Raw genomic sequence first — 26,457 nt, 5'->3', positions numbered from 1 at the left:
AATATTTGTTATGTTTTTATTTTCTGTAATTCAATCGGGGTAAAGTACTTGATCTTCTAAACGAAGTCTGAGAACGACTTCCATTTGTCTTCTGTATATTTTGGATTTCCCAAAATTGCTATTTTTTTTTTTCGCAAATCCTCTTTTTTGAACAATCGGGCTTGTTGAATGTCAAAGGGGTAACAAAAAATTTTTGTCAGTCCCAAAGGTTCGAACCGGGACCCCCCGTTCAGAGCAATTGTTTTCGTTGGGGCTAACGGCTACTGACCCCTAAGACATAAACATTTTGTATCAAAAACCTAGGGGTTTTTTAAGTTGCAGAAAGTTTTAAGTTAGTTTTTTTAGCAAACGGAAAGGGTCGTCAGAACGGGCTTTAAAAGCTCGTATTAGATCCAAGCGTAGCGTATGGTATGACTTTAGTCAGATTGATGTAAATTCACTAAACATTGTCAGCAGGGCAAACAAAGTTTTGCAGGGGGTGGGCCATTTACATAGGTCAAGGGAAAGGTGTTTTTACTTGGAATTATTTTAATGTTAAATTTTTTCGAAAGCTTGTTTATAAACTATCTCTGGTAACTTGAAATTAAAATATTTTTTTAATCTATCTGCATGTGTGGTTACTTCCTACCTAATGTATTTTTTTACAGGTTTTCCCCCTTTCCCTTCTTTAAAGTTTTTTGGCAAAGCGCTTTCTGGATATAAATTTAGTGCAACTAAATAAAAACTTTAAAATTAAAATGCTCTTTTCATCTCATCTGAGGTGTGGTAACAATCCTATAATTTGGTTTGTATTTTTCCAAATTAGCCCCCTTTCCTATTTAATTTTTTGACAAACTTTGTTTTCGGACTAACTTCGGTATGTGAAGTATGATTAAAACCCCAAAATAATTTTTCCTCATATCTGCTGTGTGGTTCAAACCAAAAACTTTAATTTTTGTTTTTAAAATGGTGTTTTTATCAAGTCAAGTATTTTTCTGGAAAGTATTTTTATTAAATATTTAGTCATTAGGCACTTGGGCGTTTTTATTTTTAATATAAAGTCCTCAAGCTTGTTAAAATTCTTTCCAATTTTTTTGATTCTTTATTGGGGTGCTAATTTCTAAAAATTTCCCAACTGTATCGTATTAAGTTAAGCAAATAACTTTTACAGAGATGTTTCAATCGTTATTAAAAAAAGGGAAAAAGGGCATTAAATTTTATGTAATTTTAAAAATGCAAAAAAAAAGAATGTCAAAAAAAAACCCCTTTTATTTTCTTTCAATGGTTGCATACTACAATCCATGCTTCCCCCTTTTTTTCCTCAGCTGTAGTGAAACAAGGTTTTCCAAAGGCCGTTGGATTCGGCAAAAATTTTCGGCTGTAGAGAACCGTCAGGAAAAAGAGAATTTTGTAGGCGTGGCTATTGGTACTGTCAATCCCAAAGTGGAAACGTGTCCGATTTTGTTGTATTTCTTGTAATGTACCCCCCAGAGTTTCAAAAGTCCCTCTTTTTGCTCGTAGTGGGGAAAATACACAACCCCAAAAAAGTTAACTTTAGCATACTAGGGCAAGGATTCGACAATGGGCCAAGATCCTTTTAGGGTATGGTGTTTTCATTCAGTCAGTAAATTTTCATTGAAAAGCCTTTGAAAGATAAATTGTAACCATTTGAATGTGGACGGTCCCTTTTAGACAGGATAAAGGTTAAACAAAAAATAAGATTGGTAGTATGAGTCTTGAACTAATAGTACCCCGGAAAAGGTGTTGTCAGCTTTTTATTCCCGCATTCAGCGGGGTTTTTAGTTTTTTCAATTTTCACATGTTTGACATGTGTATAAGCTTTGACGGGAGTCATTTAAGTTAGGAAACGTCGGGCAAAATTGGGCTTTTTTTATTGATATTTAATTTCTTTTTTTTTGACGCGACCTAAAAAAGGGCAATAATCGGCCCTCTTAAAACTGCAAGAATTTACCCTGGACCAGAATATTCTGTTTGTTTAAAACTGTTTTTCTGAAAAAAAAAGGTTTCCTTTTCATGCGTTTTTTTTAAGTTATCTAATCTGCCCAATAGATTAAATTCCCGGGCCCTGTAAAAAAACATTTAGGTTTTCTATAGTCAGATCTATCTTCAATTTGGGAAGTGAAAAAAAATTTTGGCATTTTGACTTTGACCCTTTACCTTTTAAGGGGATTACCGTTCCAAAATTATTCACTTCTTCTTATACCACAAAAGAAGTAGTTTTTAAAATTTGTTCTTTTCAAAACCCTTTTCTGAATCCACCAAATGATTGAAAAGGGCTGTATTGAAACGTATTTGTTCATATGGTAACCTGGTAACCAAATGTACTCCTGTAAAAAAGTCAAAAGAAACGAGTACACACAGATCTACTCTGATATGAAAAAATGACAGATTTTGTCATTAGTTGGAGACAATAAAAAAGATTGTAGCTAAACAGGTTTTAGACCGTTTTTTTACCCCTTTTGACCTTAAATTTGACCCTTTGGGAACCCCGAGAAAAAATAAAATTATTTTAACATTTCTTAGTTTGAAAATTTTATGTGGTTAAGGACTTGTGTTTTTTTTTAAAATTTACTGCCATTTTCAAATTACGTTTTGGAATAAAACAGCGACCATCTTGGGCGCATCTTGGATTTCTCGGTCCCACCAAAAAAATTTGCAATTTATGCTGGCGGGCCAATAAACCCGACCCCCCAAAACTTTGGGATATGAATTTTTTTAAATTTTGGTGGCCAGGTGAATGCTAAAACTGGGGTTTGCTGCTTCTACAATTTTCATTAAGATTGGACCAAAAAACAAAAAACATGGCCTCTTGAGTGTAAACAAGCTTATTCTTTGATTTGACCTGGTGACCTAGTTTTAGACCCTGCACGACCAACTATTCATGCGGTCTTTCATGCACACAAACATTCTGACCAAGTTTCATGCACATCAAATGAACAAGAGTGTTAACAAGAACAAGAGTGTTAACAAGCTTTTCCTTTGATTTGATTGGGTTACCTAGTTTTTGACCCCATAAAACAGAGTTTCGAAATTAGCCTAGGAATCGTCAAGATAAACATTCTGACCAAGTTTTACGAAGAAAAGGGCAAAAATGTGGCCCCAAGAGTGTTAACAAGCTTTTCCTTTGATTTGACCGGTCTTATGTTATATGCGATTCCTCTCAGAAATTCTTCAGACGATCGTTTCGCAAAGTCATCATAAAGGCCTTTACAAACGGAACAATTTCGACCAGGTGTCGTACTTTATATGAAAATTAGACCAAGTGTCGTATTCGGCTAAGTGTCGGATTCGACCATGTTTCATGTTCGGCGAAGTGTCATATTCGACCAAGTGCCTTTCGACGAAGTGCCGTGCACCGGACCGGTTGACCTATATTTTGACCCCATATGACCCAGTTTCAAACCTGGCCTAGGAATCATCAAGATAAACATTCTGACCAAGTTTCATGAAGATAGGGTCTTAAATGTGACATGAAGAGTGTTAACTGAGATCTTATTGTGACTTAAATTGTGAGTAAGTGTAGTTAAAATCAAATATAAAATGTCACTTCTATCGTGTTCACAAGGTAAAATTAACAAATTTTGGCTATTTCATGTGTCAGTTGGGGGCCGTAACTCCGGAACCTACGATTGGATCTGACAGATTTATCATGGAATCCAAAATTTTTTGTTGTTGCAAGTTTGTTTCAAATCAAACCATAAATGAAGTCTCTATATGGCCAAAATAAAAGCCAAATAGCAATTTTGGCCCTTTAAGGGCCATAACTCTGGAATCCATGATAGGATCTGGCCAATTTTCGAAAGGAACCGAGATATTATACCAATACAAGTTGTGTGCAAGTTTGATTAAAGTTGATTCCAAAATATGGTCTCTATCGTGTTCACAAGCTAAAAGTAGTAAATTTTTGCCCTTTAAGGGCCACAACCCTGGAACCCATGACGAGATCTGGCCAGTTTTGGAAAGAAACCAAGATACTATGCCTATACAAGTTGTGTGCAAGTTTGATTAAAGTTGATTGAAAAATGTGGTCTTTATCGTGTTCACAAGCCAAAAATAACACAAATTTTGGCCCTTTAAAGAGAATTCCTATAGTTTTTTTCCTTTCATAGAATTTTTTTAAATTCACATATATGATAGGAAAATGTGTGCTGAAAACAATGAACAAATAAAAACAATAGGTCACCAGGCTTGTTTTTGTGAAAAATTGTTTTGAACACACCCACTGTTGCTGAAACTGCCAGCGATTTTTCAACATTTTCATAATGTTCTGCTTTTTTATAAATACCAACCAAAATATACATCCAGGCAGCACAATACGGTTTTTTCTTTTTACAGATGTTATTATATACTTATTTGATATCATAGTCATATTTGTAATACTCTATCCTTACAATAATGTGTACAAATGAAAAAAAATATTGTTTCATATTTACTTTTGTGAATTTTTTTCAATGAAAAATACCCATAGAGAAGAATATTTTTTTTTAATTTTGAAAAAACTCTTTCATAGAATTTTTTCTTTTTCTTCTTGTGTATAGATAATTGTATTGTGAGCATAAAAATGGCTAAAAATATATGGGTCACCAGGCTAAATTTTATGTTAAGACAGCTAGAATACAACACCTGTTCGGACGGAAATGGCGCGAACCTGGCCAAATTGATTACATGTATGTCTGCTAAAAGTTAAAAAAAAGTTTTAAAAATTCTTAATTCCTTCTGTAATTGAATACTAAATAATCTGAAAGGTGATATTGTCTTATCAGTACTAAGTCAATTATCTTACATTATATAAACAACACTGTCTTTGTACTAAAATGCGATGTGAAAACACAACCACAAAAATAGCAAGATAACTGTCATGCATGATACTTGTCAATACAACATAAACCAGTATCAACGTTTGATTACTGATATAACTTATCAAAAATGTTATTTCATTCAAAATTCCTCATATTTAAGAGTGTCTGTAACATGTTTCAACAAATGTTGACTTCAGTTCAGTTTTCCATAGAAAGTGTCGGCTGCGCAGAAAGATGCGCATAAAAAACTATAGGAATTCCCTTTAAGGGGTAATAACTCTGGAACCCATGACGGGATCTGGCTAGTTTTCGAGAGGAACCGAGATATTATGCCAATACAAGTTGTATGCAATTTTGATTTAAATTGATGGCAAACTGTGGTCTCTTTCATGTTCAGAAGAAATTGAGAACGGACGACGGACGGACGACGGACGAAGGGCGATCATAAAAGCTCACCCTGTCACTTTGTGACAGGTGAGCTAAAAAGAAATGATTTTTTTTTTTTGGGGGGGGGGGGGGGGGGGGGGATAAGGAGGGGTGTGACCAAGGCAAGGTGGTGACCAGGTGTGGGTACACAACTTCACATGTTTATCATAAATGTTCATGGAAAAGAATGAAAGAAGATAAATGAAATTCTACCAGGTTTGTTGGTTTGTTATGTACAAATCTGTGGATTTTTAGATAATTAAAGGGCAGTAACTCTAAGAAGAATTGACCAATCCAAAAAAAAAAAAGGCTTAAAGGGCATCATCGCAGTATGCTGGTTCATGTTCATTTCAAGTTTTATGAAATTCTACCTGCTAGTTACTGAGAAATGCCTGCTGACGGACATTTTTCATTATATTAAGGGCAATAACTCCAAGGGAAATAAACCAATCCAAAAGAAAAAACTTGACGGGCATCAGCGCAGTATGTTGGTTCATGTTTATTTATCATGCTTCCCATCTTGTTTCCTCAGCTGTAGTGAAACACCAAGGTTCTCCAAGGCCGTCTGGATCTCGGCAATAATTCTCCGCAGCTGTAGAAGAACCGTCAGGAAATACCGTAGAATCTTTGTAGGCGTGGCTATTAGGTACTGTCACATCCCAACGCTGGCAAACGTGTCCAGATTTTGTTGTATTTTTTGTACCCATGTACCCCGCAGACGTTTCAAAACACTCACCTCTCTTTGACTCTGTAGTCGGGAAAATACACAACACCATAAAATGCTTAACCTTTAGCATACTAGCGGCAAGTGATTCGACAAGTGCAGACCAAGATCCGTATAGGCTGATCATGGTCGTTCGCCATTCAGTCAGTAAATTTTCATTGAACAGCCCTTTGAATGATAAATTGTAATGCCCATATTGAATGATGGACCGGTCCATTTTAGACAGGATAAAGGTTAAGCAAAAACTAAGATTGTGTAGTATGAGTCTTTGAACTAATAGTACACGCCCGGAAAGGTGCTTGTCAGCTTTATATTCCAGCATTCCAGCGGGTTTTTCAGTTATATCAATTTATCGCATGTTTGACACTAGTGTAATAAAGCTTTGACGTCGACGTCATTTATAGTGTAGGAAACGTCGGTCAAATTGACTTGTTTATATAGATATTTAATAGCCTTATTTTTGACGCGACCTAAAAGGACAATAATAGCGGCCATCTTAAAACACTGCAATGACATTGACCATGGACCAGAATATTCTGTTTGTTAAAAACTGTCTTTCAGAAAAAAAAACAGGTTTTCCGTTACATGCGTTTTCTTCAATAACTCTGGAACCCATGACGGGATCTGGCTAGTTTTCGAGAGGAACCGAGATATTATGCCAATACAAGTTGTATGCAATTTTGATTAAAATTGATGGCAAACTGTGGTCTCTATCATGTTCAGAAGAAATTGAGAACGGACGACGGACGGACGACGGACGAAGGGCGATCATAAAAGCTCACCCTGTCACTTTGTGACAGGTGAGCTAAAAAGAAATGATTTTTTTTGGGGGGTGGGGGGGAGGGGGGGGGGGAGGGGGATAAGGAGGGGTGTGACCAAGGCAAGGTGGTGACCAGGTGTGGGTACACAACTTCACATGTTTATCATAAATGTTCATGGAAAAGAATGAAAGAAGTTAAATGAAATTCTACCAGTTTGTTGGTTTGTTATGTACAAATCTGTGGAATTTTAAATAATTAAAGGGCAGTAACTCTAAGAAGAATTGACCAATCGAAAAAAAAAAGGCTTAAAGGGCATCATCGCAGTATGCTGGTTCATGTTCATTTCAAGTTTTATGAAATTCTACCTGCTAGTTACTGAGAAATGCCTGCTGACGGACATTTTTCATTATATTAAGGGCAATAACTCCAAGGGAAATAAACCAATCCAAAAGAAAAAACTTGACAGGCATCATCGCAGTATGTTGGTTCATGTTTATTTCAAGTTTTATGAAATTCTACCTGCTAGTTACTGAGAAATTGCTGCGGACGGACATTTTTTATTAAATCAAGGGCAATAACTCTAAGGAAAATTGACCTATCCAAAAAAAACTTGACGGGCATCATCGCAGTATGTTGGTTCAAGTTTTTGAAATTCAACCTACTAGTTACTGAGAAATGACTACGGACGGACAGACGGACGGACAACGCCATTTCAATACACCCATCCCGATTTCGTCGGCGGGGATAATAAAAATGTCCGGACCAAATAATTCGTTCGGTTTAAAGACAGTTTCGGAGAAGAGGGGTTCGGATTAGTACATGAATTTACAAACCATGTACAGGGCAGGATGTAGGATTTGTTCAAGTATTCGCAGAGAATAAACAAGTACATATTACCCAGAGCACCAGAGCAGGCCCTAAAACTTATTGATTTTTTATCATCGTTTTTACATGGGACTTTCTCTTATATAAATGAAAGCATACAAACAATGTCATCATATTGCTAAAAGTTGTACATACAATAACGTAGTGACAAAAATGGTCAATTTAAACGTAACATACTATAAGGATGCATTTTGATCGCAGATTGAAAATATCTAATACACGTAGAAGAATTACCTACCTTCTACAACATAACACCAATAAGATTTGCTGCTATCTGGATCTCGACAAAAATTAGCAGCTTCACTGAGTGTTTCATTTCCGAAGTCCATGTCGACGACAAGTTCTTTCAGTTCGTCCCATCTTTCACATTGATTGTCTCTCGTTGCTGCAAAGCTTTGTTTTACACGTGCATTTGAAAATATTCCCTCTGATGTTAAACACTCTGTCACAAAAGTTATGAAAACGTTTAAAAGTTAATACATGAATGCGAAAATGACAATGATAAATATTCTTACATAGAGTGCTGACTGTCATTTTCATAGGATGTTTTAACAGGGGACTATACGTGTGTAATAGAGATTTTCGCGCTCACGCACTGTTTTTGAATACGCGCGTTCTGAATAGTATTAAGTATTAGGACTAGAGCGCAAAATGTACAGAATGTTCGATAAAACAATTTACCTACTTACTTTTAATAATAATAAAAACAATTCAATTATAATTTGTACAAACGTAAGTGGCATTACATCTAATCTATATATTTTTTTTAATTTCGGCAGATTTTCCTTTTCTGACACTTGGCTACCAGTTGGTCAGAAAATTGGCATAATTAGCGTTCTGAATCAGTTGTTTAAATGTATAATATATTACTACTAGTAAACTATCAATGAATTAAAATATGTGATTTAAAAAAATAAAAAGGGATAAAATAGTAAGTAAAGTTTTAAAGAGAAAGTAAAAGATAAGAACTAATACTTTGTTCATTCTGCTTAGATTATTGACTATTTTATTCTTATAACAGTTTTATGAAAAAAAAAAGAAGAAATAAGTTAAACACAGATAACACTTGCGTTGTCTTCAAATTGTTGTATGTTGTTATACTTTACACCTGGTATATATCTTTTTGAGAAGGTAGATCAAATATATTAAAATTCTTGCATCCAGTGAGTTCCGGATCCTATAGAATCATCTAAGTTTATTATACCACACTGCGGGTGCAGTCCACGAGTTATTGGTAAATAATTATTTCTACTGAATATACCCCAGAAGTTTTTAATTCTTTATTAATCAATCCATTGTTCGATTTCAAACTTAGAAACTGTTCTTTTTGTCTTATTTTATTCACTGGAACAAAAGGAATTCACTCATATGATCTTTGCTGAGATAAAAACTTTGTATGTCCTGATCAAGCGCGGATAGGTATAAGAGGACTTGTATCCTTGTCCTTGACCCTGACACTGATAATCAAAGGTATTCCAGGGCTAGCGGCAAGCATGCAAAGTTTTGTTATAACCTTTTGCTTTTATTTCAATCTTACATTTGCTGTTTGGTAATAGACTTACATAGTTCATTTTGCTGACTAGATGTTAGACATGGTGCAAAACTTGTATTTTTATTGTTTAGGCCTCATTTCATGCCCTTACACTTTGTTAACCCAAGTACTGGCTAAATCTGATGACGCACTGTACTCGGTGAAGCCAGTATTTTGGAGCAAATCTTGCAATAACTGGTAATACTGTCTTACCAAACAGGTCCGATAAAGCACAAAGAAACAACCTTGTCTTTTCAAATATTCTCTTGAAATTTTATTCTACTTTTTCATTTTTATAGATTTTTCAATTCCGTTGATTTCTGTCTTTGTTAAATGTTTAGAAAGATTACCATTCAATTATTCATATTTTATAGGCATTCATCTTTATAAGCTTTTGTAGTTTTTTTCTTTTGTCCATCTTTGAAATTAGTTGACATTCCATATATAACTCAAAATCATCCTTTTCTTACTTTTATTTAAACAATTACAAGTTTGTTCCAAATTATTTATTTGAACTGTTTCTTCATACATGCATAAACACGAATACTGGCTACTCGCGGAACCTTCAGTTTAACTGTTAATGTAGTATGCGTAGGATATACGGCAATTTCTTCCTTTTTAAATTCTAAATTGAGGTAATAAAAAAACGAGTCGGCTTTTTGAGTTTCATTAGTTTAGAAGGTCATGAGAAAGTAGACCTGAAATTCTGAAGGTTTGGCCACATATCTGTGAAAAACCTGTTCATCATGTGTAACTTTAATGCCAGTCTATTTTCTCAATAAAATCTGTAAAAAGACCCTTTGGAAGCAAAGAATGCAACCAAGAAGAATAATAACAGACTCGGTTTGATTGGGTCTGTTCATGTGAAGTAATGAAATGCGCTCCCTAGTACCGGCTTAAGCGGAACTCTATTACACATATTATGTTGAATGGACTCCATGATCCCAAAGGACCAGAAAATAGTTCTCCATAATTTTAACAAACACCGATTTGGTCATGAGTTTCAAAAGTATTTTATAAAAGAATTCATTGCTAGAGATATTTTGACTACAATTTAAAGCAACATACTTTTAGCCATGAACTCTCATTAAAAGTAAATGTTTTATCAATTGTTGGTACTTTTAAACCCAGTTACTAATAAAGTTGAAGATATCTACATTAAGCATTTTAATATATTTGATATACTTTCAAAACCATTCGTACTGAAGAAGTATCTTTTCAGGCGCTAAAGGATAATTGTTTTAAAGATCATGCCATTGTTTGGTATTCAAGCTCAAATTCCATAATAAAATGTGTTTGAGTTTTTTTTTCAATGAATTCTAATTTTATCATTTAGGATCATTTTTCAGAAAATTTTCAAAAAAAAAAGAGCGAGTGACCCATTTTTTTTCATTTCCCCCCATTTTTTGACATTTGTTTTAGAGGCGAGTACATTATTCATAGAGTGGATGGGATGTTTTTGATATATTTTTATACTTATTGTGACTATCTCTCACTACCCAGCCGCCCTATCTGTAAATTAGGTACTTTAATTAATTTCACCCGATTAAAACTGAATCATTCAAAAGAGGTAAATCAAATACATTGTATTTAGCAAACTATAACACAGTTTTACTTCCCCTTATCGGTACTTTAGACACTGCCACCATCTCGTATAAATTGGGCTGAATTTCAGCTTAGTGGTATATATTTAATATATATTATATTTAATTATGTTATACAAAGTTTGTACATGTATATCAGTAATAACATATTACATATTTTGCTTGTGAAACGAGCGAGACAAAAAAAAAAGACCGTAAAAAATAATGCAGTAATACTAAAATTATTTCTTTTTCTGGTGTTGTGACGCGCATCTGCTGAAAATGTAAACAATAAAATTATTTGACACCATTTTGAGTACATCAAGAGATTTTGACGAACTGCATACTGCAAAATATAGATACATTGAATACTTTTATTATGTTCTTAAAGGTTGTAATATAATATCAATTTACCTGTAGCTTATGACAACCATTTAATTTACCAGGCGTTGCCAAGCGTGTGGCATTTTAGGATCACATGGTGTAACCATCGTCACGTGATTTGCTTGGATGTAGGGATGATTGTTTGACAATATTCCATTTTGACAGGTCATTGTTACGTGAAATGTAAACAAGGACAGGAAGAGTTGAAAACATGCTGATATTCGATAAAAAAAGCTTGTTCTTTGGATTTCTATTAAATATTTAGTCGAATTGATTCTTTAACGTACCTAACTGATAGAAAAACAAACGATTATGACAAATATGTCCACTTGATTTAAAGAGCGTCGTCTGCTCTTGGAATCTTCAAAGTGAGGCTTATGTTCTGGAACTAGGCAAACCCTAAACTACTATTAAGTCCCGGTTTTGCAACTAAGCTTTTTAGTTAGTGTTTCTTAATGAATTGGCATTTTCTTGACGCATTAACAAAGGGTTTATACTGCTACCATAACATAATGCATGGTCCATACATACTGCCTCGGGTTCATGAACAGGAGGTCACTTATCTAAAGGGCTACGTGGGCCACAATATTTATATCTTTGGAGCGTTAAACCTTTCTTAGTTACTATGAATATCATTTGTACATTCAGTGTTTCAAAAACAATATTTGTTTTTATATTGCCGCAAGATGTACATGTTGCTTTTAACATAAACCTGCTTTGCTTTGTTGTAACGCACCTATTGAGGATATAAATTATCAGTACATTTTCTCTCTTTTAAACAATACATTTTATTTTTCAAAGCCTACGTTTTTACTATCCTTATATTATATGTATTTAAAATATAAAAAATTGGCAAATCGGTCAAAATTCTAAAAGAGTATAAATAAAGTGTTATATTACACTTATGTCTCTTCAAATTATTGTTAAAGAGTTTCCATCAACTTTGTAGTTTAAATGAAAATGAAAGTATTTGACTTATTTAATTTGAAAACAGTACACGGTTTGTTTGAGAAAAAAGCCGAATAGTGTTTAAAATCCAATTTAACTACCCCTGTTTGCCTTTCTCGTAGCGTATGTATTCGGCCATGACTGGGACGATGACGTCAATGTGCCCGGAAGTATTAACCTGCGCGCGCAACTTTCACTTTATCAAAATAACAGAACATGGCTTCCAACAACAATTTCGCCGAAAATATTGACAATTCTGACTCAGATTCTTCGTTTGGGGATGAATTTCCAGAAACTAATGGCATTGGGTACGTTGGCTATCGATTTGAACCGCAAGTAGGCAGTAGCGACGAGTTAAGTGAAAATGATGAGAGTGAATCCGACGGCGAACCAGAGATCGAAATAGGAAATCTAAGAATGGACAATTTAGATTGGTGCAGTTGTAATAACTGCATCATTATGAGAACAGAGACTGAGAACATCTGTTGCAGAGAGATCCAGAATGTGCTCACCAAGGAAGAAGATGACAATATTGTGGAGGAATGTATATGTGAGCACCCAAAGTTCAACACCCTGTGCCTGGATAGAGATGTGTTATGTGTTGCAGCCATTACTGTGTCTTCCATGTTCCGGACTGATTTGCCAAATCCTTTGACAGATAGGTAAATACTTTGCTACTATGTGATAGAAAATAGTTTCATTTTTTATGTTTTGCAAGTCACAAATTCACAGAATTTAACATTTATTTATTCTTTTGTAAGTGGCTACGGGTCTGGTAATAGGACCTCTAGACCCAGAGTATATATACGTGTAGCAAAATGTTCTGTGTTACAATTTTTATCGAAGTCCTTGATTGATCATCAAATCGAAGTAATGTGTAGCCACCTGATTTGCACATCTATACATTTTTCATCTTAGCGGTCACATAAATGGTAGCCAACCTGTCCTATAGAATAATAGATTTTCAAGATTATCAAATAGGTTTAGGAACAATGTATATTCAATATAATAAATTTGAGCCACTCCATGAGAAAACCAATATAGTGCTTTTGCGAGCCCGCCCGCTTAGCTCAGTAGGTAAAGCGTTGGTCTATGGATCGCAGGGTCATGAATTCGATCCCCTGGCAGGGTGTAATACTGTATGTTCTTGGAGACTATTTGATAAACGACATTGTGTCTGAAATCATTAGTTCTTCAACTGGTTCGTGTGGTGAAGTTGGCATTAACTTACTTACAGATTTGTACTGGTACAGAATCCAGGAACACTGGTTGGATTAACTGCCCGGCGTTAAATGACTGAAATACTGTTGAAAAACGGCATTAACCCCAAAACAAACATTTATATTGCTTGCATTACATGACCTGTATTTACATTTACCACTACCGACAAATAGGTAGTAATATATTATAAGGGTAAACATGGTAATGTTACAATTTTATTTAGTATTGGCAAATGATTAGTATGCAGCAATAACTTATCTAGTTGATTCATACTTTCATTATACATGTATTTATGAGTTTTTTTTGTTCTCTTATTTTCTAGATTCTTTCGCTTAACCGCATACAGACAATTCACTCTATGGATACATGGAAAATTAGGCAGACATAACAGGAGAACAATTCCATCTTGTGTGGTACGTCGTATCAGGGACGTCTATCCTCATTTAGAAGAGGGTCAGGAACAATTTACTGGATTTTTATTTCCTTAACTGGAATTCAAACCAAGAAACACTAGAATTATTGTGAAGTGATGACTGATGGCGTAACTTATAAAATGGTGTTGTAATTGAGTGTTAATAATTTTCTTACATATCTCAAGCAGTATATCTAGACCAGAAGTTACATAACTACTTATTTACCACATCTGACCTATTATTTTTGTTTACTTTGTTTAGTCAGTTAAAAGTTTTCTCTTAAATCTTTTAAACGTGTGAAATTTTGACATTTTAACTTGAACTCTCTGTTTGGTGTATGTTCTTGATATTTATACTTGTAGCAATAAAAAAAGATGTGTACATTTATTCTTTGGTTTGCATACAATCTTAGCAAGTAAAGATCTATTCCCAACCCATTTGCTTCAAGCATACAGAAATTACATGGTGATTCTTCTTCGGAATAAATGCTGCAGTACCCATCCATCATCCTGATCAAAGTTGTCTAATACTTGTGAAGAACTGGACAAAAAAAACTTCAAATTCTTTGTCTGCACTACTTAACAGTTTTTATAAATACAGACGGCTTTTACAGTGTCTTGAAACACATTTCGCAAAATGGCCTACTTTTGGCTATATTGGTTTACTCTGTCGATTTAGGCCTCAAAAAGGATTCCATGTTAGAAATGGAAATTGATTTTAGTTTTGCGTACATTGTTTGCAAATACAACACACTTTATTGTTGAGATGTGTCCTAATTAATAACTCGGGCCTGTGTTTTATTTGCCAACAAAACATGCAAAAATGAAATCTATTGCAAAAGTTTATCACTATTGCTGTAACATTTCTATTACAATGCAGTGCCAATAATCTGCACTTTCTAAAATAATTATAGAAATAGTGTTCACATATAATTTGCTGGAATAGTAAGTGTTGTCATTTAAACAAATTGACATTAATTGAAGATTTTGAGACTCAAGAGTTTCAGTCTGAAAAGCTTTGGTCAGTATAATTTGAAATGTTACACCTGTGTGCCAAAATATATGATCCTAGGCCTAAGCGTTCTCAAGTTATCATCTGGAAACCGTTTAACTGTTCAGGGTCACTGTGACCTTGACCTTTGACCCCAAATTCGAACTTGACCTGTATTTTTCTTATGATACACCTGTGTAATAAAATTATTTAAATCACAAGTTATCATCCGGAAACCACGAAAACCAACGGACCGACCACCAAGCTCACCTATATTCCCTCCGCCCCACCCCCAAACTTTGTTTTGTGGGGGTATATAACTAGAGCACCCCGGGGCAGGGCCTCTTTTCATATCAGGGTAAAAATTTGAACAATCTTGGAAGCGGACCACAAGGCAATGCTTCATACTCCCTCCCCCTCCCGGACAGGGCCTCTTTTCATCTAAGGGGCACAATTTGATTAATTTTCATAGTGGACCATAAGATGATGTCACATGCCAAATATCAAGGCTCTACGCCTTGTGGTTTTGTACAAAAAAAATTTTTAAGTTTTCTTTTGGCTGCCGTGGCAACCAGAGTTCTGCATGAAATTCAACTCTTCGAACAATTTTGAAAGGGGGCCACCCAAGGATCATTCCTTTTAAGTTTGGTATAATTCTGCCAAGTGGTTTTCAAACAGACTTTTTCGGAAAATGTTGACAGACACTGACTGGTCACAAAATCAGGAAAAGAAAATCTCACAGAGATGTATGCACAGAAACAACAACAACAATACTCCACTCTTAATTATATTTTTCTGCTTAATGATGCTGTCACAGCCAACAAACAACTTGGAAGTTATTTTTTACATATATACAAGTATCTACAAAATTCTATCTAATCATAGTAAAATGTATATGTATATATAAGTATAGGATATTATTTTTATTTAGTGAAATACTAGTATCAAAGATCAGGTCCAAATGTAAGTGAAGAAGAGCTTCCATAAGACAGCCAATGGGTAGACTATTCACATATCTGTCCCAGAAGCATGAATATTTATATTTTTCTTCATTTCAAATAGATTTGTGCTTCAAAAACTGAAAACTATGAAAGAAAATCCCACTGACTGAAAAAGAGGAAATTTCAAGTACATTTACCTAGTTTTATTTCGATAAACCACTGAAAAATGGCTTCAAACAAGGCAGTCTGAAAGACAGCTAAATCCCCCGCCACTGCTATGGATAGTGAAAGGGTAAAACCTTTGATTTTAGCTGTGACCTTGAACTGACATGGCTGACTCATGAATTCTGCACAACGTCTTGATGAGGTGATCATTTGACCAAAGTTTCATGAAAATCCTTCAAGGGGTTTAGGAGATACAGAGCTGAAACCTTTGACCTTCAGTTGTGACCTTGACCTTGAGTTGACATGGCTGACTCATGAGTTCTTGATGAGGTGATCATTTGACCCAAGTTTGATGAAAATCCTTCAAGGGGTTAAGGAGATACAGAGTGGACACCAAATGGAAGGCTCAAACCTTCGACCCTTAGTTGTGACCTTGAGCTGGCATGGTTGACTCATAATTTCTGCACATCATTCTGATGAGGTAATCATTTGACCAAAGTTTTATAAAATTCCTTCAAGGGGTTTAGGAGATATAGAGCGGACACCAAATGGAAGGCTCAAACCTTTGACCTTCAGTTGTGACCTTAACCTTGAGCCGACATGGCTGACTCATAAGTTCTGCACATCGCCTTGATGAGGTGATCATTTGACCCAAGTTTGATGAAAGTCCTTTAAGGGGTTTAAGAGATATAGAGCGGACACAAAATGGAAGGCTCAAACCTTTGACCTCGAGTTGTGACCTTGACCTTGAGCCGGCATGGCTGACTCATGGGTTCTGCACATCGTCTTGATGAGGTGATCATTTGACCCAAGTCTGATGAAAATCCTTTAAGGGGTTTAAGAGATATAGAGCGGACACAAAATGGAAGGCTCAAACCTTTGACCTTCAGTTGTGACCTTGACCTTGAGCCGACATGGCTGACTCATAATTTCTGCACATCGCCTTGATGAGGTGATCATTTGACCCAAGTTTGATGAAAATCCTTTAAGGGGTTTAAGAGATATAGAGCGGACACAAAATGGAAGGCTCAAACCTTTGACCTTGAGTTGTGACCTTGACCTTGAGCCGGCATGGCTGACTCATGGGTTCTGCACATCGTCTTGATGAGGTGATCATTTGACCCAAGTTTTATAAAATTACTTCAAGGGGTTTAGGATATATAGAGCGGACACAAAATGGCAGGCTCAAACCTTTGACCTTGAGTTGTGACCTTGACCTTGAACCGACAAGGCTGACTTATGGGTTCTGCACATCATCTTGATGAGGTGATCATTTGACCCAAGTTTCATGAAAATCCTTCAAGGGGTTTAGGAGATATGGACCGGACACGATTTTGTTACGGACGGAAGGACGGACGCAGACCATTCCTATAATCCCTCCGCCACGGCGGGGGATTAATAATGTAAACTGAATGATCTGTCAGACAATAGTCGGAACTATTGCCCAAGGTATGAATGTCTAAGGTCAAACAGTTCCATCTACAGACCGGTACACATTCAGTTATTTTCTTACATAACATTAAAAATAAAATTTCAATTTTGCTATATTTCTACTTTAGCCCAGTTAAACAGTTAAAGCTTAACAGTGGTTTGTTGCTTCACATCAGAATTCAGATGTGCAAGAATTTATAGATATGCATGGACATTAACTAAAATGGTTAATATCTAAACTTGTGAATAATCAATTGCAGTAAATTAGATAATTAACCATTAAATGCTAATATATAATTTTCAATGCAGTAAGTCATCCAAATCATTTCTTAGAAAAACATTCTATCTGTTTTTTAACCTAAAATGCAAATTTATGATAGTTCATATAACAAAGAATCTGTGGAAAAATTCTCAGTAAGAAATAAAAACAACAATCTGTTAACTGACACTTGAACTTATAATGAATAAAATAACAAGGACAGCTGGATTAAATACAAATGAACTTTTTCATGATACCAATCTAAACAAACTGATCATTTTAAAGCAACTGGATCACAGATACAGATTTTTTTTGAATTTCAAAGTTTAATAATATATAAAAGCTATATAATTATGACACCTTAAATATTTTGATTGCATAACATATTTCTAAAGATATCTTGCACTCCCATTGAATTAATGTTTTTACCCTTACCCTGCTGAATTTCTATAATAAACTGGTCCATGTTTCAATTTGGACAGTACCAATATCTGTCAAAAGGGGTTCATACCAAAAATATACTGACTAAATGGCGAAAAGTGCAGATCTTGATCAGACTGCACAGATGGACAGGCTGATCATCTTCTAAATTGGTCGCAAAGGCAGAACTAGTCGTGTCCAGCATTGTAAAGGTTAACACAGATACCTTTTAAGAATTACAGCATATATACAGTTGCCATTAAAACAGTTACTGTTTTAAAATATTATTTTTTAACCGAAGTTTCTGAACATGCTGCTTTACTGTTGTAAGGGTGCATCAAGTACAATTTCCAACAGATACTCGTGGAATAGTATACCTTACATTCATACAGGTGACCCCACAGTGCAAAATAGAAAATAAAACCATAACACTTTATAGTTCATTTGTATGTACATAATACATATAAGGCCTAAAACATTTTCTTTGTTTCCAGTAACATGCTCAAATAAATTAGGGTAGGTAGGTCGGAAACATTTTTTTTTTTGGAATATTTTTATATTAAGGGAGACTTTTCGTAAGTTATTTTTGTGTCAAAAAATGAATACAAATAAGGGGGTTATGCCTTTAGAGCATCAGGAAGTTGATTTCTAACATCAGCGACAATGTTTAAAGCATAGCAAGTGTAGTTTGTCAATTTTTTCTTTTTACGCCTAATGAAAGCTGTACAAATTCAATTCCTTTGCATTACAAAAAACAGCTAATCATGATAACAATCTTCTTTAGAAAAAAAAAACACAAGGCATCACATAAATCCAGTCCTGTCTAGGACAGTAATACCTGATTAGGTTTTTTCCAATTCCTAAGATAAGAAACTTTCAGCAAATCACACTGTTACACACATCAGCTGAAGTACCCATGTTTTCACCAAATAAACATTTTCTATTTAAGAACTAAATCTAGATACTCGTTTTCTAATTATCTCCTCTTTGTTTGGTTTTTCTTTCCCAGAAATGTTTTTGGAAGACTTCGTTTCAAGGGACGTTCTGGCAAATGGTTATTCTGTAAACTAAATACAGCACTGTCCATCAACTTGTGAACATGTTCGTGCGATTTCTCTTCATACACTTTTTTCGCTACCCACTCTTTAGACATTTTGGGACATTCATTTCTCAAAGTCATGTCTGATTTACAACTTGGAACGGTGTGAGTTTTTAGATCAGGCGTGCCTGAAACACTCCCGCACCCCTTTACGATACACCGAGGCATTTTAACATTATTCCTTTATATAATTATCCAAAAACTATGTAATGACACAGAATTTATAGCAAAGACAGCGAATATCGGATGAATATGTGTTGACAGTTTCAGCACTTCCGGTAGAATGAGAAATATTCCGCGAAAGATAAAAGTTACTGCGCATGCGCGATATTTGGGCACACTGACGTCATTCGTTCACACATGGCGGACTGCAGGTAAACAGCGGTATGAAGAAAAAATTAATTCGCCTTAAGGGTACATGGACATAATAATCTTTGCATAAGCGGAAAAGTACTTCACACATGAATATAATTATGGAAAAAGTGGCTGTTCAATATTGCTCAATCCCCTTTAAGTTGTCTGTAGTAAACTGAGCTGGAACCCTCATAATATACACTACTATTCTGTGGCAAAGCGTAAAAGAAGCACAGTCCCATAATGGATAATTCTACAGAAAATGAAAAATTATAAAAGAATGCTGAAATTACTGTACATTTCATCCATAAAAATTATTTCATCATCAAGCGTTTTTTACACGTTTTATGCTAGAATAGCGTTGTCGAACGTTAATATCGTGTATTCTGCTAATGTTTTAACAATAAAAAAAATACATGCGTTGGCCTTATATTAAAGTAGTACATCTCCAGATAGGCTCCATTGCTTTTTTTTTTTTTTTTTTTTTTTTTGCGAAAAGAAGAAAGTGTTATCTATTTTTACTGATTTTTAAAAAAAAAATGAATAAAGTAATTGTTTCAGTAGGTTCCATGCATGCAATATATATTCATGAAACACACCTATAGTAAAATGAATTTATGGCAACCAGTGAGTAAATTTATTACAATGCTAATTTTACTATAAAATATGATATTAAAACATTGGACATTTTAAATGATTCCAAACAAATGTCTTAAAATGAGCTCGAAATGAGCGGATCCCTTTAATCATAGGAAGATACCTAAAAAGCAAGCACACGGGGCTATACATTTTATTTCACCATGCTTTGGCCATATGTTTATTTAAGACTATGAGAAGTTTCATTAAAATCTACATTGTAGAAAAATATCTATTCGCGAAAGTGTTATCAAATTGTGATTTCCCCGTAGACTTCCATAATTATGAAAATTGGACCCGAATGTGCAGAACTACCTTAAATAGTATTCATTTATTTCTTTTTGTATCTATAGACGTTGCTGCTGTTTTGAAAGCTTCTGATAACGGTACGTACATCCGGTGACACGCCCATTTAACTTCTGTTGAAATACTTACAACGGCTTTATCTTTAAAAAAATACGGTAATGTATGATGAAATGATATATAAGTTATATTATTGCTGGACAAGCAAAGAGGCCACTAGTGTAAAGCCGCATTGTCGTTACTTTGTGATTTTTAGCAAGTTATGGTGTTCCTATACTCTTTGTTAGTAGGTCTTTGAAAAAGGTAAGGTCAATTTACATGTTCATCTTTACAGACGAATTCTACTTTCAGTTCGAAATTATTCTGTAAAAGTATCCTTACACCTATACTATAACTGGTAGACCGGTTATGTTATTAGAAATAATGTCAGAGTCTTAAACTAATTCCAACATAAAATTGCATTGTTGATTTATAATCTTTGGTTACTGCAGTTAAAAAGAAATCAAAGCCAAACTCAGTTAGATGATATTTAAAGGCAGCTTCCTTTAGATTTTAATTTAACAAAGTATTGCAAATTTATCTAAAATAAAAATCAATTAAACAAAATATTAGTATAATTTCACTATTCACATGCATGCATTACATAATCATGTAATTCAAAAAGCAATCTATGAATAATAAGTTTATAAATTTCGAGCAAATATTGATGTTATCAAGTATCCCACTCATCTGCAGTAACAATGTGAACCAAGATTTGTTTTACAAATCCTTTATGAATCATTTTTCCACAGACACTTGTGGTAAGGACCCCACGAGTGGTGGGGTTATAGGAATGGTTTCCGTCTGTCCGTCCCTCCGTCTTCCACCCGTCCGTAACATTTCGTGTCCGCTCTGCATCTCCTAAACCCCTTAAAGGATTTTCATGAAACTTGAGTCAAATGATCACCTCATCAAGACGATGTGCAGAACCCATGATTCAGCCATGTCAGCTCAATGTCAAGGACACAACTCAAGGTCAAATATTTGAGCCTTCCATTTCGTTTCCGCTATGTTGAAAGATAATCATGAAACTTAAGTCAAATGATCACATCATCAAGACGATTTGCAAAACTTATGAGTCGGCCATGTCAGCTCAAGGTCAACGTTACAATTCAAGGATAATCATTTTTCCACAGACACTTGTGGTCAGGACCCCACGAGTGGTGGGGTTATAGGAATGGCTTCCGTCTGTCCGTCCCTCCGTCTTTCACCCGTCCGTAACATTTCGTGTCCGCTCTGTATCTCCTAAACCCCTTAAAAGATAATCATGAAACTTTGGTCAAATGATCACCTTATCAAGACGATATGCAGAACTCATCAGTCAGCCATGTCAGCTCAAGGTCAAGGTCACAACTCGAGGTCAAAGGTTTGAGTCTTCAATTTTGTGTCCGCTCTATATCTCCTAAACCAAACCCTTGAAGGATTTTCATGAAACTTCAGTCAAATGATCACCTCATCAAGACAATGTGCAAAACTTATGAGTCAGCCTTGTAGGCTCAATGTCAAGGTCACAACTGAGGGTCAAATGTTTGAGCCTTCCATTTTGTGTCCGCTCTAAACACCATGAAGGAATTTAAAGAAACTTGGGTCAAATGATCACCTCATCAAGACAATGTGCAGAACCCATGAGTCAGCCATATCAGCTTAAGGTCAAGGTCACAACTCAGGGTCATATGTTTGAGCCTTCCATTTTGTGTCCGCTCTGTATCTCCTAAACCCTTTGAAGGATTTTCATGAAACTTGGGTCAAAGGTCAAAGGTTTGAGCCCGCTCCGTATCTCCTTAACCCTTTGAAGGATTTTCATGAAACTTGGGTCAGTTAATAACCTCATCAAGACGATGTGCAGAACCCATGAGTCATCCATGTTGACTCAAGGTCAAGGTCACAACTCCGGGTCAAATGTTTCAGCCTTCTATTTTGTGTCCGCTCTGTATCTCCTAAACCCCTTGAAGGAATTTCAAGAAACTTGGGTCAAATGATCACCTCATCAAGACGATGTGCAGAACTCATAAGTCAGCCATGTTGGCTCAAGGTCAAGGTCACAACTCAAGGTCAAAGGTTTGAGCCTTCCATTTTATGTCTGCTCTGTATCTCCTAAACCCCTTGAAAGATTTTAATATGACTAGGCTGTTATATTCCCCTTATCAAGACAATGTGCAGAATTCAAAATTCACGCCTGCCAGCTTAAACCCAAGGCCACAACTCGAATGTGTAATGGTTCCACCCAATACCATCAACCCTTTCACTATCCATAACAGTGGCGGGGGATATAGCTGTCTTTCAAAATGCCTTGTTAATATCTCCTAAGCCATGACAACTTTGCGAAAACAATCTTTATCTGATCAGTTATTAGGTAATTTAAGAAGTTGCATCAGATACCCAATACAATACAGAAAATTAGAATTTTTCGTTTAATAAGAGGTTGATATAAATGTGTGCATTTCTCTGAAAATATTTCAGCGTTAATTAATTTTTTCCAGATATTTTATTTATTTTCTGAAAATATTCTACGTAATATTTCGCGTTTATGCTTATACCTGCCACGAGATGCTTGGTAGCTATCACGATCATATTCTGAACTTGCCAGCATAGTGGTGTAATTTTCTGAAAACATTTTCGCAATAAACTACATTTTCTTATTACACTTTTTTATTTCTAGGAAACTGTATGCTATTGAGAAAAAAACTTTTCAGAAAAGTTTTAAGCTGAAAGTATTGAGATATCTATATAGCTAATTAATACGGAAACGTATATGGGCCTCGCAATGTCGTGTTAGAAAACGCAAATTTCGACATATTTTCGCGAGAAATCAACATATTATCACAACAAGTCGATATATCTTATTGACATGTTGCATTCCTTTTTTCAATGTTTAATCATTTTTACTCGAGATCCGCGTAAGCTGTAATGATATCTCGACATATTATGTCGGTATAAACCATCCCTTTCTTGATTTTCTAACGCAAGTTCTCGTCTTAACCCGACTATATGTAAACAAAGTCACTTCAATGACAGTGACGTAGGAACGGCGTAGGAAAGGTGGGGTTGGGTTAAGGATTCAGTATGTATGCGTGGATCTTGGGTCTCGTCAAGCAGAGTTTCGTTTGTTTTGGGTTTAACAGTATTTCAGTTATGTAACGACGGACAGTTAACCTAACCAGTGTTCCTGGATTCTGTACCAGTACAAACCTGTTCTCCGCAAGCAGCTGCCAACTTCCCCACATGAATCAGAGGTGGAGGACGAATGATTTCAGACACAATGTCTTTTATCAAATCGTCACAGAGAACATACGCCTCGCCCAGGGCTCGAACTCACGACCCCACGTTCCGTAGATCTGCGCTCTCCCTACTGAGCTAAGCGGGCGGACTGTCAAGCAGAGTAAACAATGAACATAAATATAAAATAAAAACGTATAGTTATTCCAGAATAAAATGTGGATTCACTGTGTAAGGCAGTTTACGAGTACTTAGGCACCAAATATTCACTCGACGGATCATTTGCCTTTCTATAAAGGGACACGGTAAAGCTGCTAGTTATAGCAAGACTAAAAATTTATTTCTGGTTTACGGCAATTTGTAAGTGCTTTAATGCTACTCGTTGACAGATAGTACGAAGCGCAGAGTATAAATTCATACACAGTTTGGATTGTCTGTGAACAAATAACATATCACTAGCACATAACACATTTTTATAAATATTTTCTGAGTGCATATTTTTTTCATCCTCAGTGTCATCCAAATCTAATAATCTAGAAAACAACTCAGCATTTTCCCCGGCCGACTGACATTGTTATATGACGTCCACGTCAGAACGCGCGGACGTTCCGATTACCTGGGAAGCGTGAGGCACATTACACCATTATCAGTCCTTATTATATACTTTACTTAAAATCAGTTGGAAACGGTCATTACGGCCGCCGTTGACACACTGTGCCTTGCGCGCTAATATGAATTAAGGCACTGCCTAGCATGGGGATTTATCTTTTATATATCTACTTACGAAGAAATATTCAACACTCAAAATAAAGTGAAACTTCGCTCTAAACAGTCAAGTTTACATTTAGTGTCATCATACCTTTTACAGCGAATATCATACTTTGCAAAATTTATGGTAAGCCGTGAAGGTGATGTCATTCACCGCGTTCTCGCACTGGCTTTAGGATTTTTTATTTTTTTGCACTCCACGCAGAAACTTGGCGGCCTTTACACTTTCTCACTGTTTGAAAGTGATTTTAAGTTGCATGTACAGTTTTCATTACGAAAAAGAATCATGTTGGCGCGGTGACTGATTCGGTGTGCTCGGATGTTCTTGTAGACAACCAGTCTGCGTTTTGTACATAAACCGGAACCGGAAAACATAGAAAAAATTGTCTCAGTATATGCAGACAACAAAGACGAATAACTATATACGGACGTTACCGTCTCGGGGATTTTCATCCCCGGCGCTTCGCGCCGTGGATAAATCCCCTATAATTATAATGACCTAAGGTTAGCGGAACGCCCGCCCGTTCTGACGTTGATGGCATGTAGCAATGTCATTATGACGGGTGGAAGACTGCTGAAATGTTTTCTAATTGATTCTATAATAACAGTGGCATTGCTGATTATAAAAGCAATACAAATAATACTCATGTTCGTCGAAAGTACGAAACAATGAAAATAAAAAGGTATATATAAACAGAAGGTATATATTAAAAAAGTCAGTTAACGGCTGGTGTGTGTCTTCTAGCCATAATGACAAGCCTAGTTTCATAATGACCCTCGGGAAATTATGTCACTATGTAGACTCTACTGTACATTTTTTATGGTGGAATATTTCTGCCATGAGATAGCTAGGTAGCTATCGCGATAATTTAAAATTACTAACTTATTATCTAAGATTACTAAAATTGTAAAGGAATTTGTGAATTTTTCTAAAAACATTTCAGCAAAATAAAATATTTTCTACATATTTTAATTATTTCCTGAAAATATTTTAGCGCAGACTTTCGCGTTAATGCTTAAAACTGTCACGAAATACTTGGTAGTTATATTCTAAACTTTCCAGAAAAGTTGTGCATTTTTCTGAAAACATTATTTAAACTAAATAATTATTATCAAGATATGCTATTTTATTTCCAGGAAACGTTAGGCTATTCAGGTAAAGCTTTCAGAAAGTTCGAAATGTCAGGATAATCGCCGAAAGCATCGAGATAGCTATCTTGCTAGTAAATGACAACTGTGTGAACTTACTCCAAAAATATCAAGACACTAACTATGTAAATCATCGCAAAAACATTTCGCTTTATCAGATAACTATACCACCATACGTGGTAGCTACCAAGCATCTCATGCCAGTTTCTGGCAATAATGATCTAGAAAATATTTATACCGCTTGAATGTTTTCTGAAATAATAAATGCACACATATCCTGAAAAGCTTACAATATAATCATGATAGCTACTAAGCTATCTCGTGGCAGAAATAGTCCACCATACTATATTTAGATAAAAAAAAATGCACACAATTATCATCTGTATATATTTACGTAATACTTTGATATTCTATCTTAGACTGTACTTTCCATTTTATTACCAGTTGTTATAACATTTGTTGCAATTCTAATATTTACCTTGACAGTAGCACACATATCTTGTCACAGCGATCACTGCAAATAAAAAAAAATAAAAATGAACCGTCGTTAGCAAAATTTAAGAAATTCCAACTAAAAATATTAGTATTAATAAAAGTGTTTAGTAAACACAAGTTTTCGTTATTTTTATATACTTGACATTTATTTGAAATTATCAAAGGTATATGTATCTAATATATAAAAGAAAATAAGAGTTTAGCTTACCTATAAATGTGTTCAAAAAAATTCTCCCCATTAAATCCATTGTTAAAATCACAGTGTAAGAATCACAGTGTCAGAACAGAAAGTCGCTAAGAGAGTTGTTTGGTAAACAATTCCATTTTCCATTCATTAATTATTTAATACGGACTTCAAAAGACGTTCTCTTAAAAGACATCAAAGATCACAGAACAAAATATACATTCTAATGAATAATAAGGTTGTCGTCAAAACCATTTATCTTAAGCGCTCGACACAAAATTAACCCTTACCCTGCTAAATTTCTATAAAAAAAACTAGTCCAGCTTTCAATCT

General features: G+C 35.2%; 2 protein-coding genes across 2 annotated transcripts; one reads left to right on the top strand and one right to left on the bottom strand.

The window, feature by feature from the left end:
- Positions 1-5,731: 5,731 nt before the first annotated feature.
- Positions 5,732-10,775, bottom strand: LOC128558032 (plasminogen-like). Its single transcript, XM_053546796.1, has 3 exons — positions 10,742-10,775; positions 7,834-8,037; positions 5,732-5,973 (listed from the first exon to the last, which is right to left on the bottom strand). Exons 1-3 carry the CDS (start codon positions 10,773-10,775, stop codon positions 5,732-5,734), a joined length of 480 nt encoding a protein of 159 aa, XP_053402771.1.
- Positions 10,776-12,058: 1,283 nt separating this feature from the next.
- LOC123541873 (P2X purinoceptor 7-like) lies at positions 12,059-14,215 on the top strand. The gene is made up of 2 exons (XM_053546983.1): positions 12,059-12,703; positions 13,585-14,215. The coding sequence occupies exons 1-2, from the start codon at positions 12,258-12,260 to the stop codon at positions 13,748-13,750; spliced, it is 612 nt and encodes a 203-aa protein (XP_053402958.1). The 5' UTR covers positions 12,059-12,257; the 3' UTR covers positions 13,751-14,215.
- Positions 14,216-26,457: the final 12,242 nt, after the last annotated feature.

Source organism: Mercenaria mercenaria, chromosome 6 (genome assembly GCF_021730395.1).
Source record: "Mercenaria mercenaria strain notata chromosome 6, MADL_Memer_1, whole genome shotgun sequence".
In the NCBI taxonomy this organism is placed as follows: domain Eukaryota; kingdom Metazoa; phylum Mollusca; class Bivalvia; order Venerida; family Veneridae; genus Mercenaria; species Mercenaria mercenaria.
This window is presented reverse-complemented; position numbering and strand designations above follow the sequence as displayed.

What these genes read in the sequence shown, in the direction of transcription:
- LOC128558032 (XM_053546796.1), bottom strand. Translation starts at nt 10,775, where the DNA reads ATGGTGGCAGTGTCTAAAGTACCGATAAGGGGAA. An exon ending in TAAAGTACCGATAAGGGGAA is followed by an intron (nt 8,038 to 10,741) that starts GTAAAACTGTGT and finishes CTTTTGTGACAG; the next exon opens with AGTGTTTAACATCAGAGGGA. An exon ending in TTGGTGTTATGTTGTAGAAG is followed by an intron (nt 5,974 to 7,833) that starts GTAGGTAATTCT and finishes TCCCGACTACAG; the next exon opens with AGTCAAAGAGAGGTGAGTGT.
- LOC123541873 (XM_053546983.1), top strand. Translation starts at nt 12,258, where the DNA reads ATGGCTTCCAACAACAATTTCGCCGAAAATATTGACAATTCTGACTCA. An exon ending in CCAAATCCTTTGACAGATAG is followed by an intron (nt 12,704 to 13,584) that starts GTAAATACTTTG and finishes CTTATTTTCTAG; the next exon opens with ATTCTTTCGCTTAACCGCAT.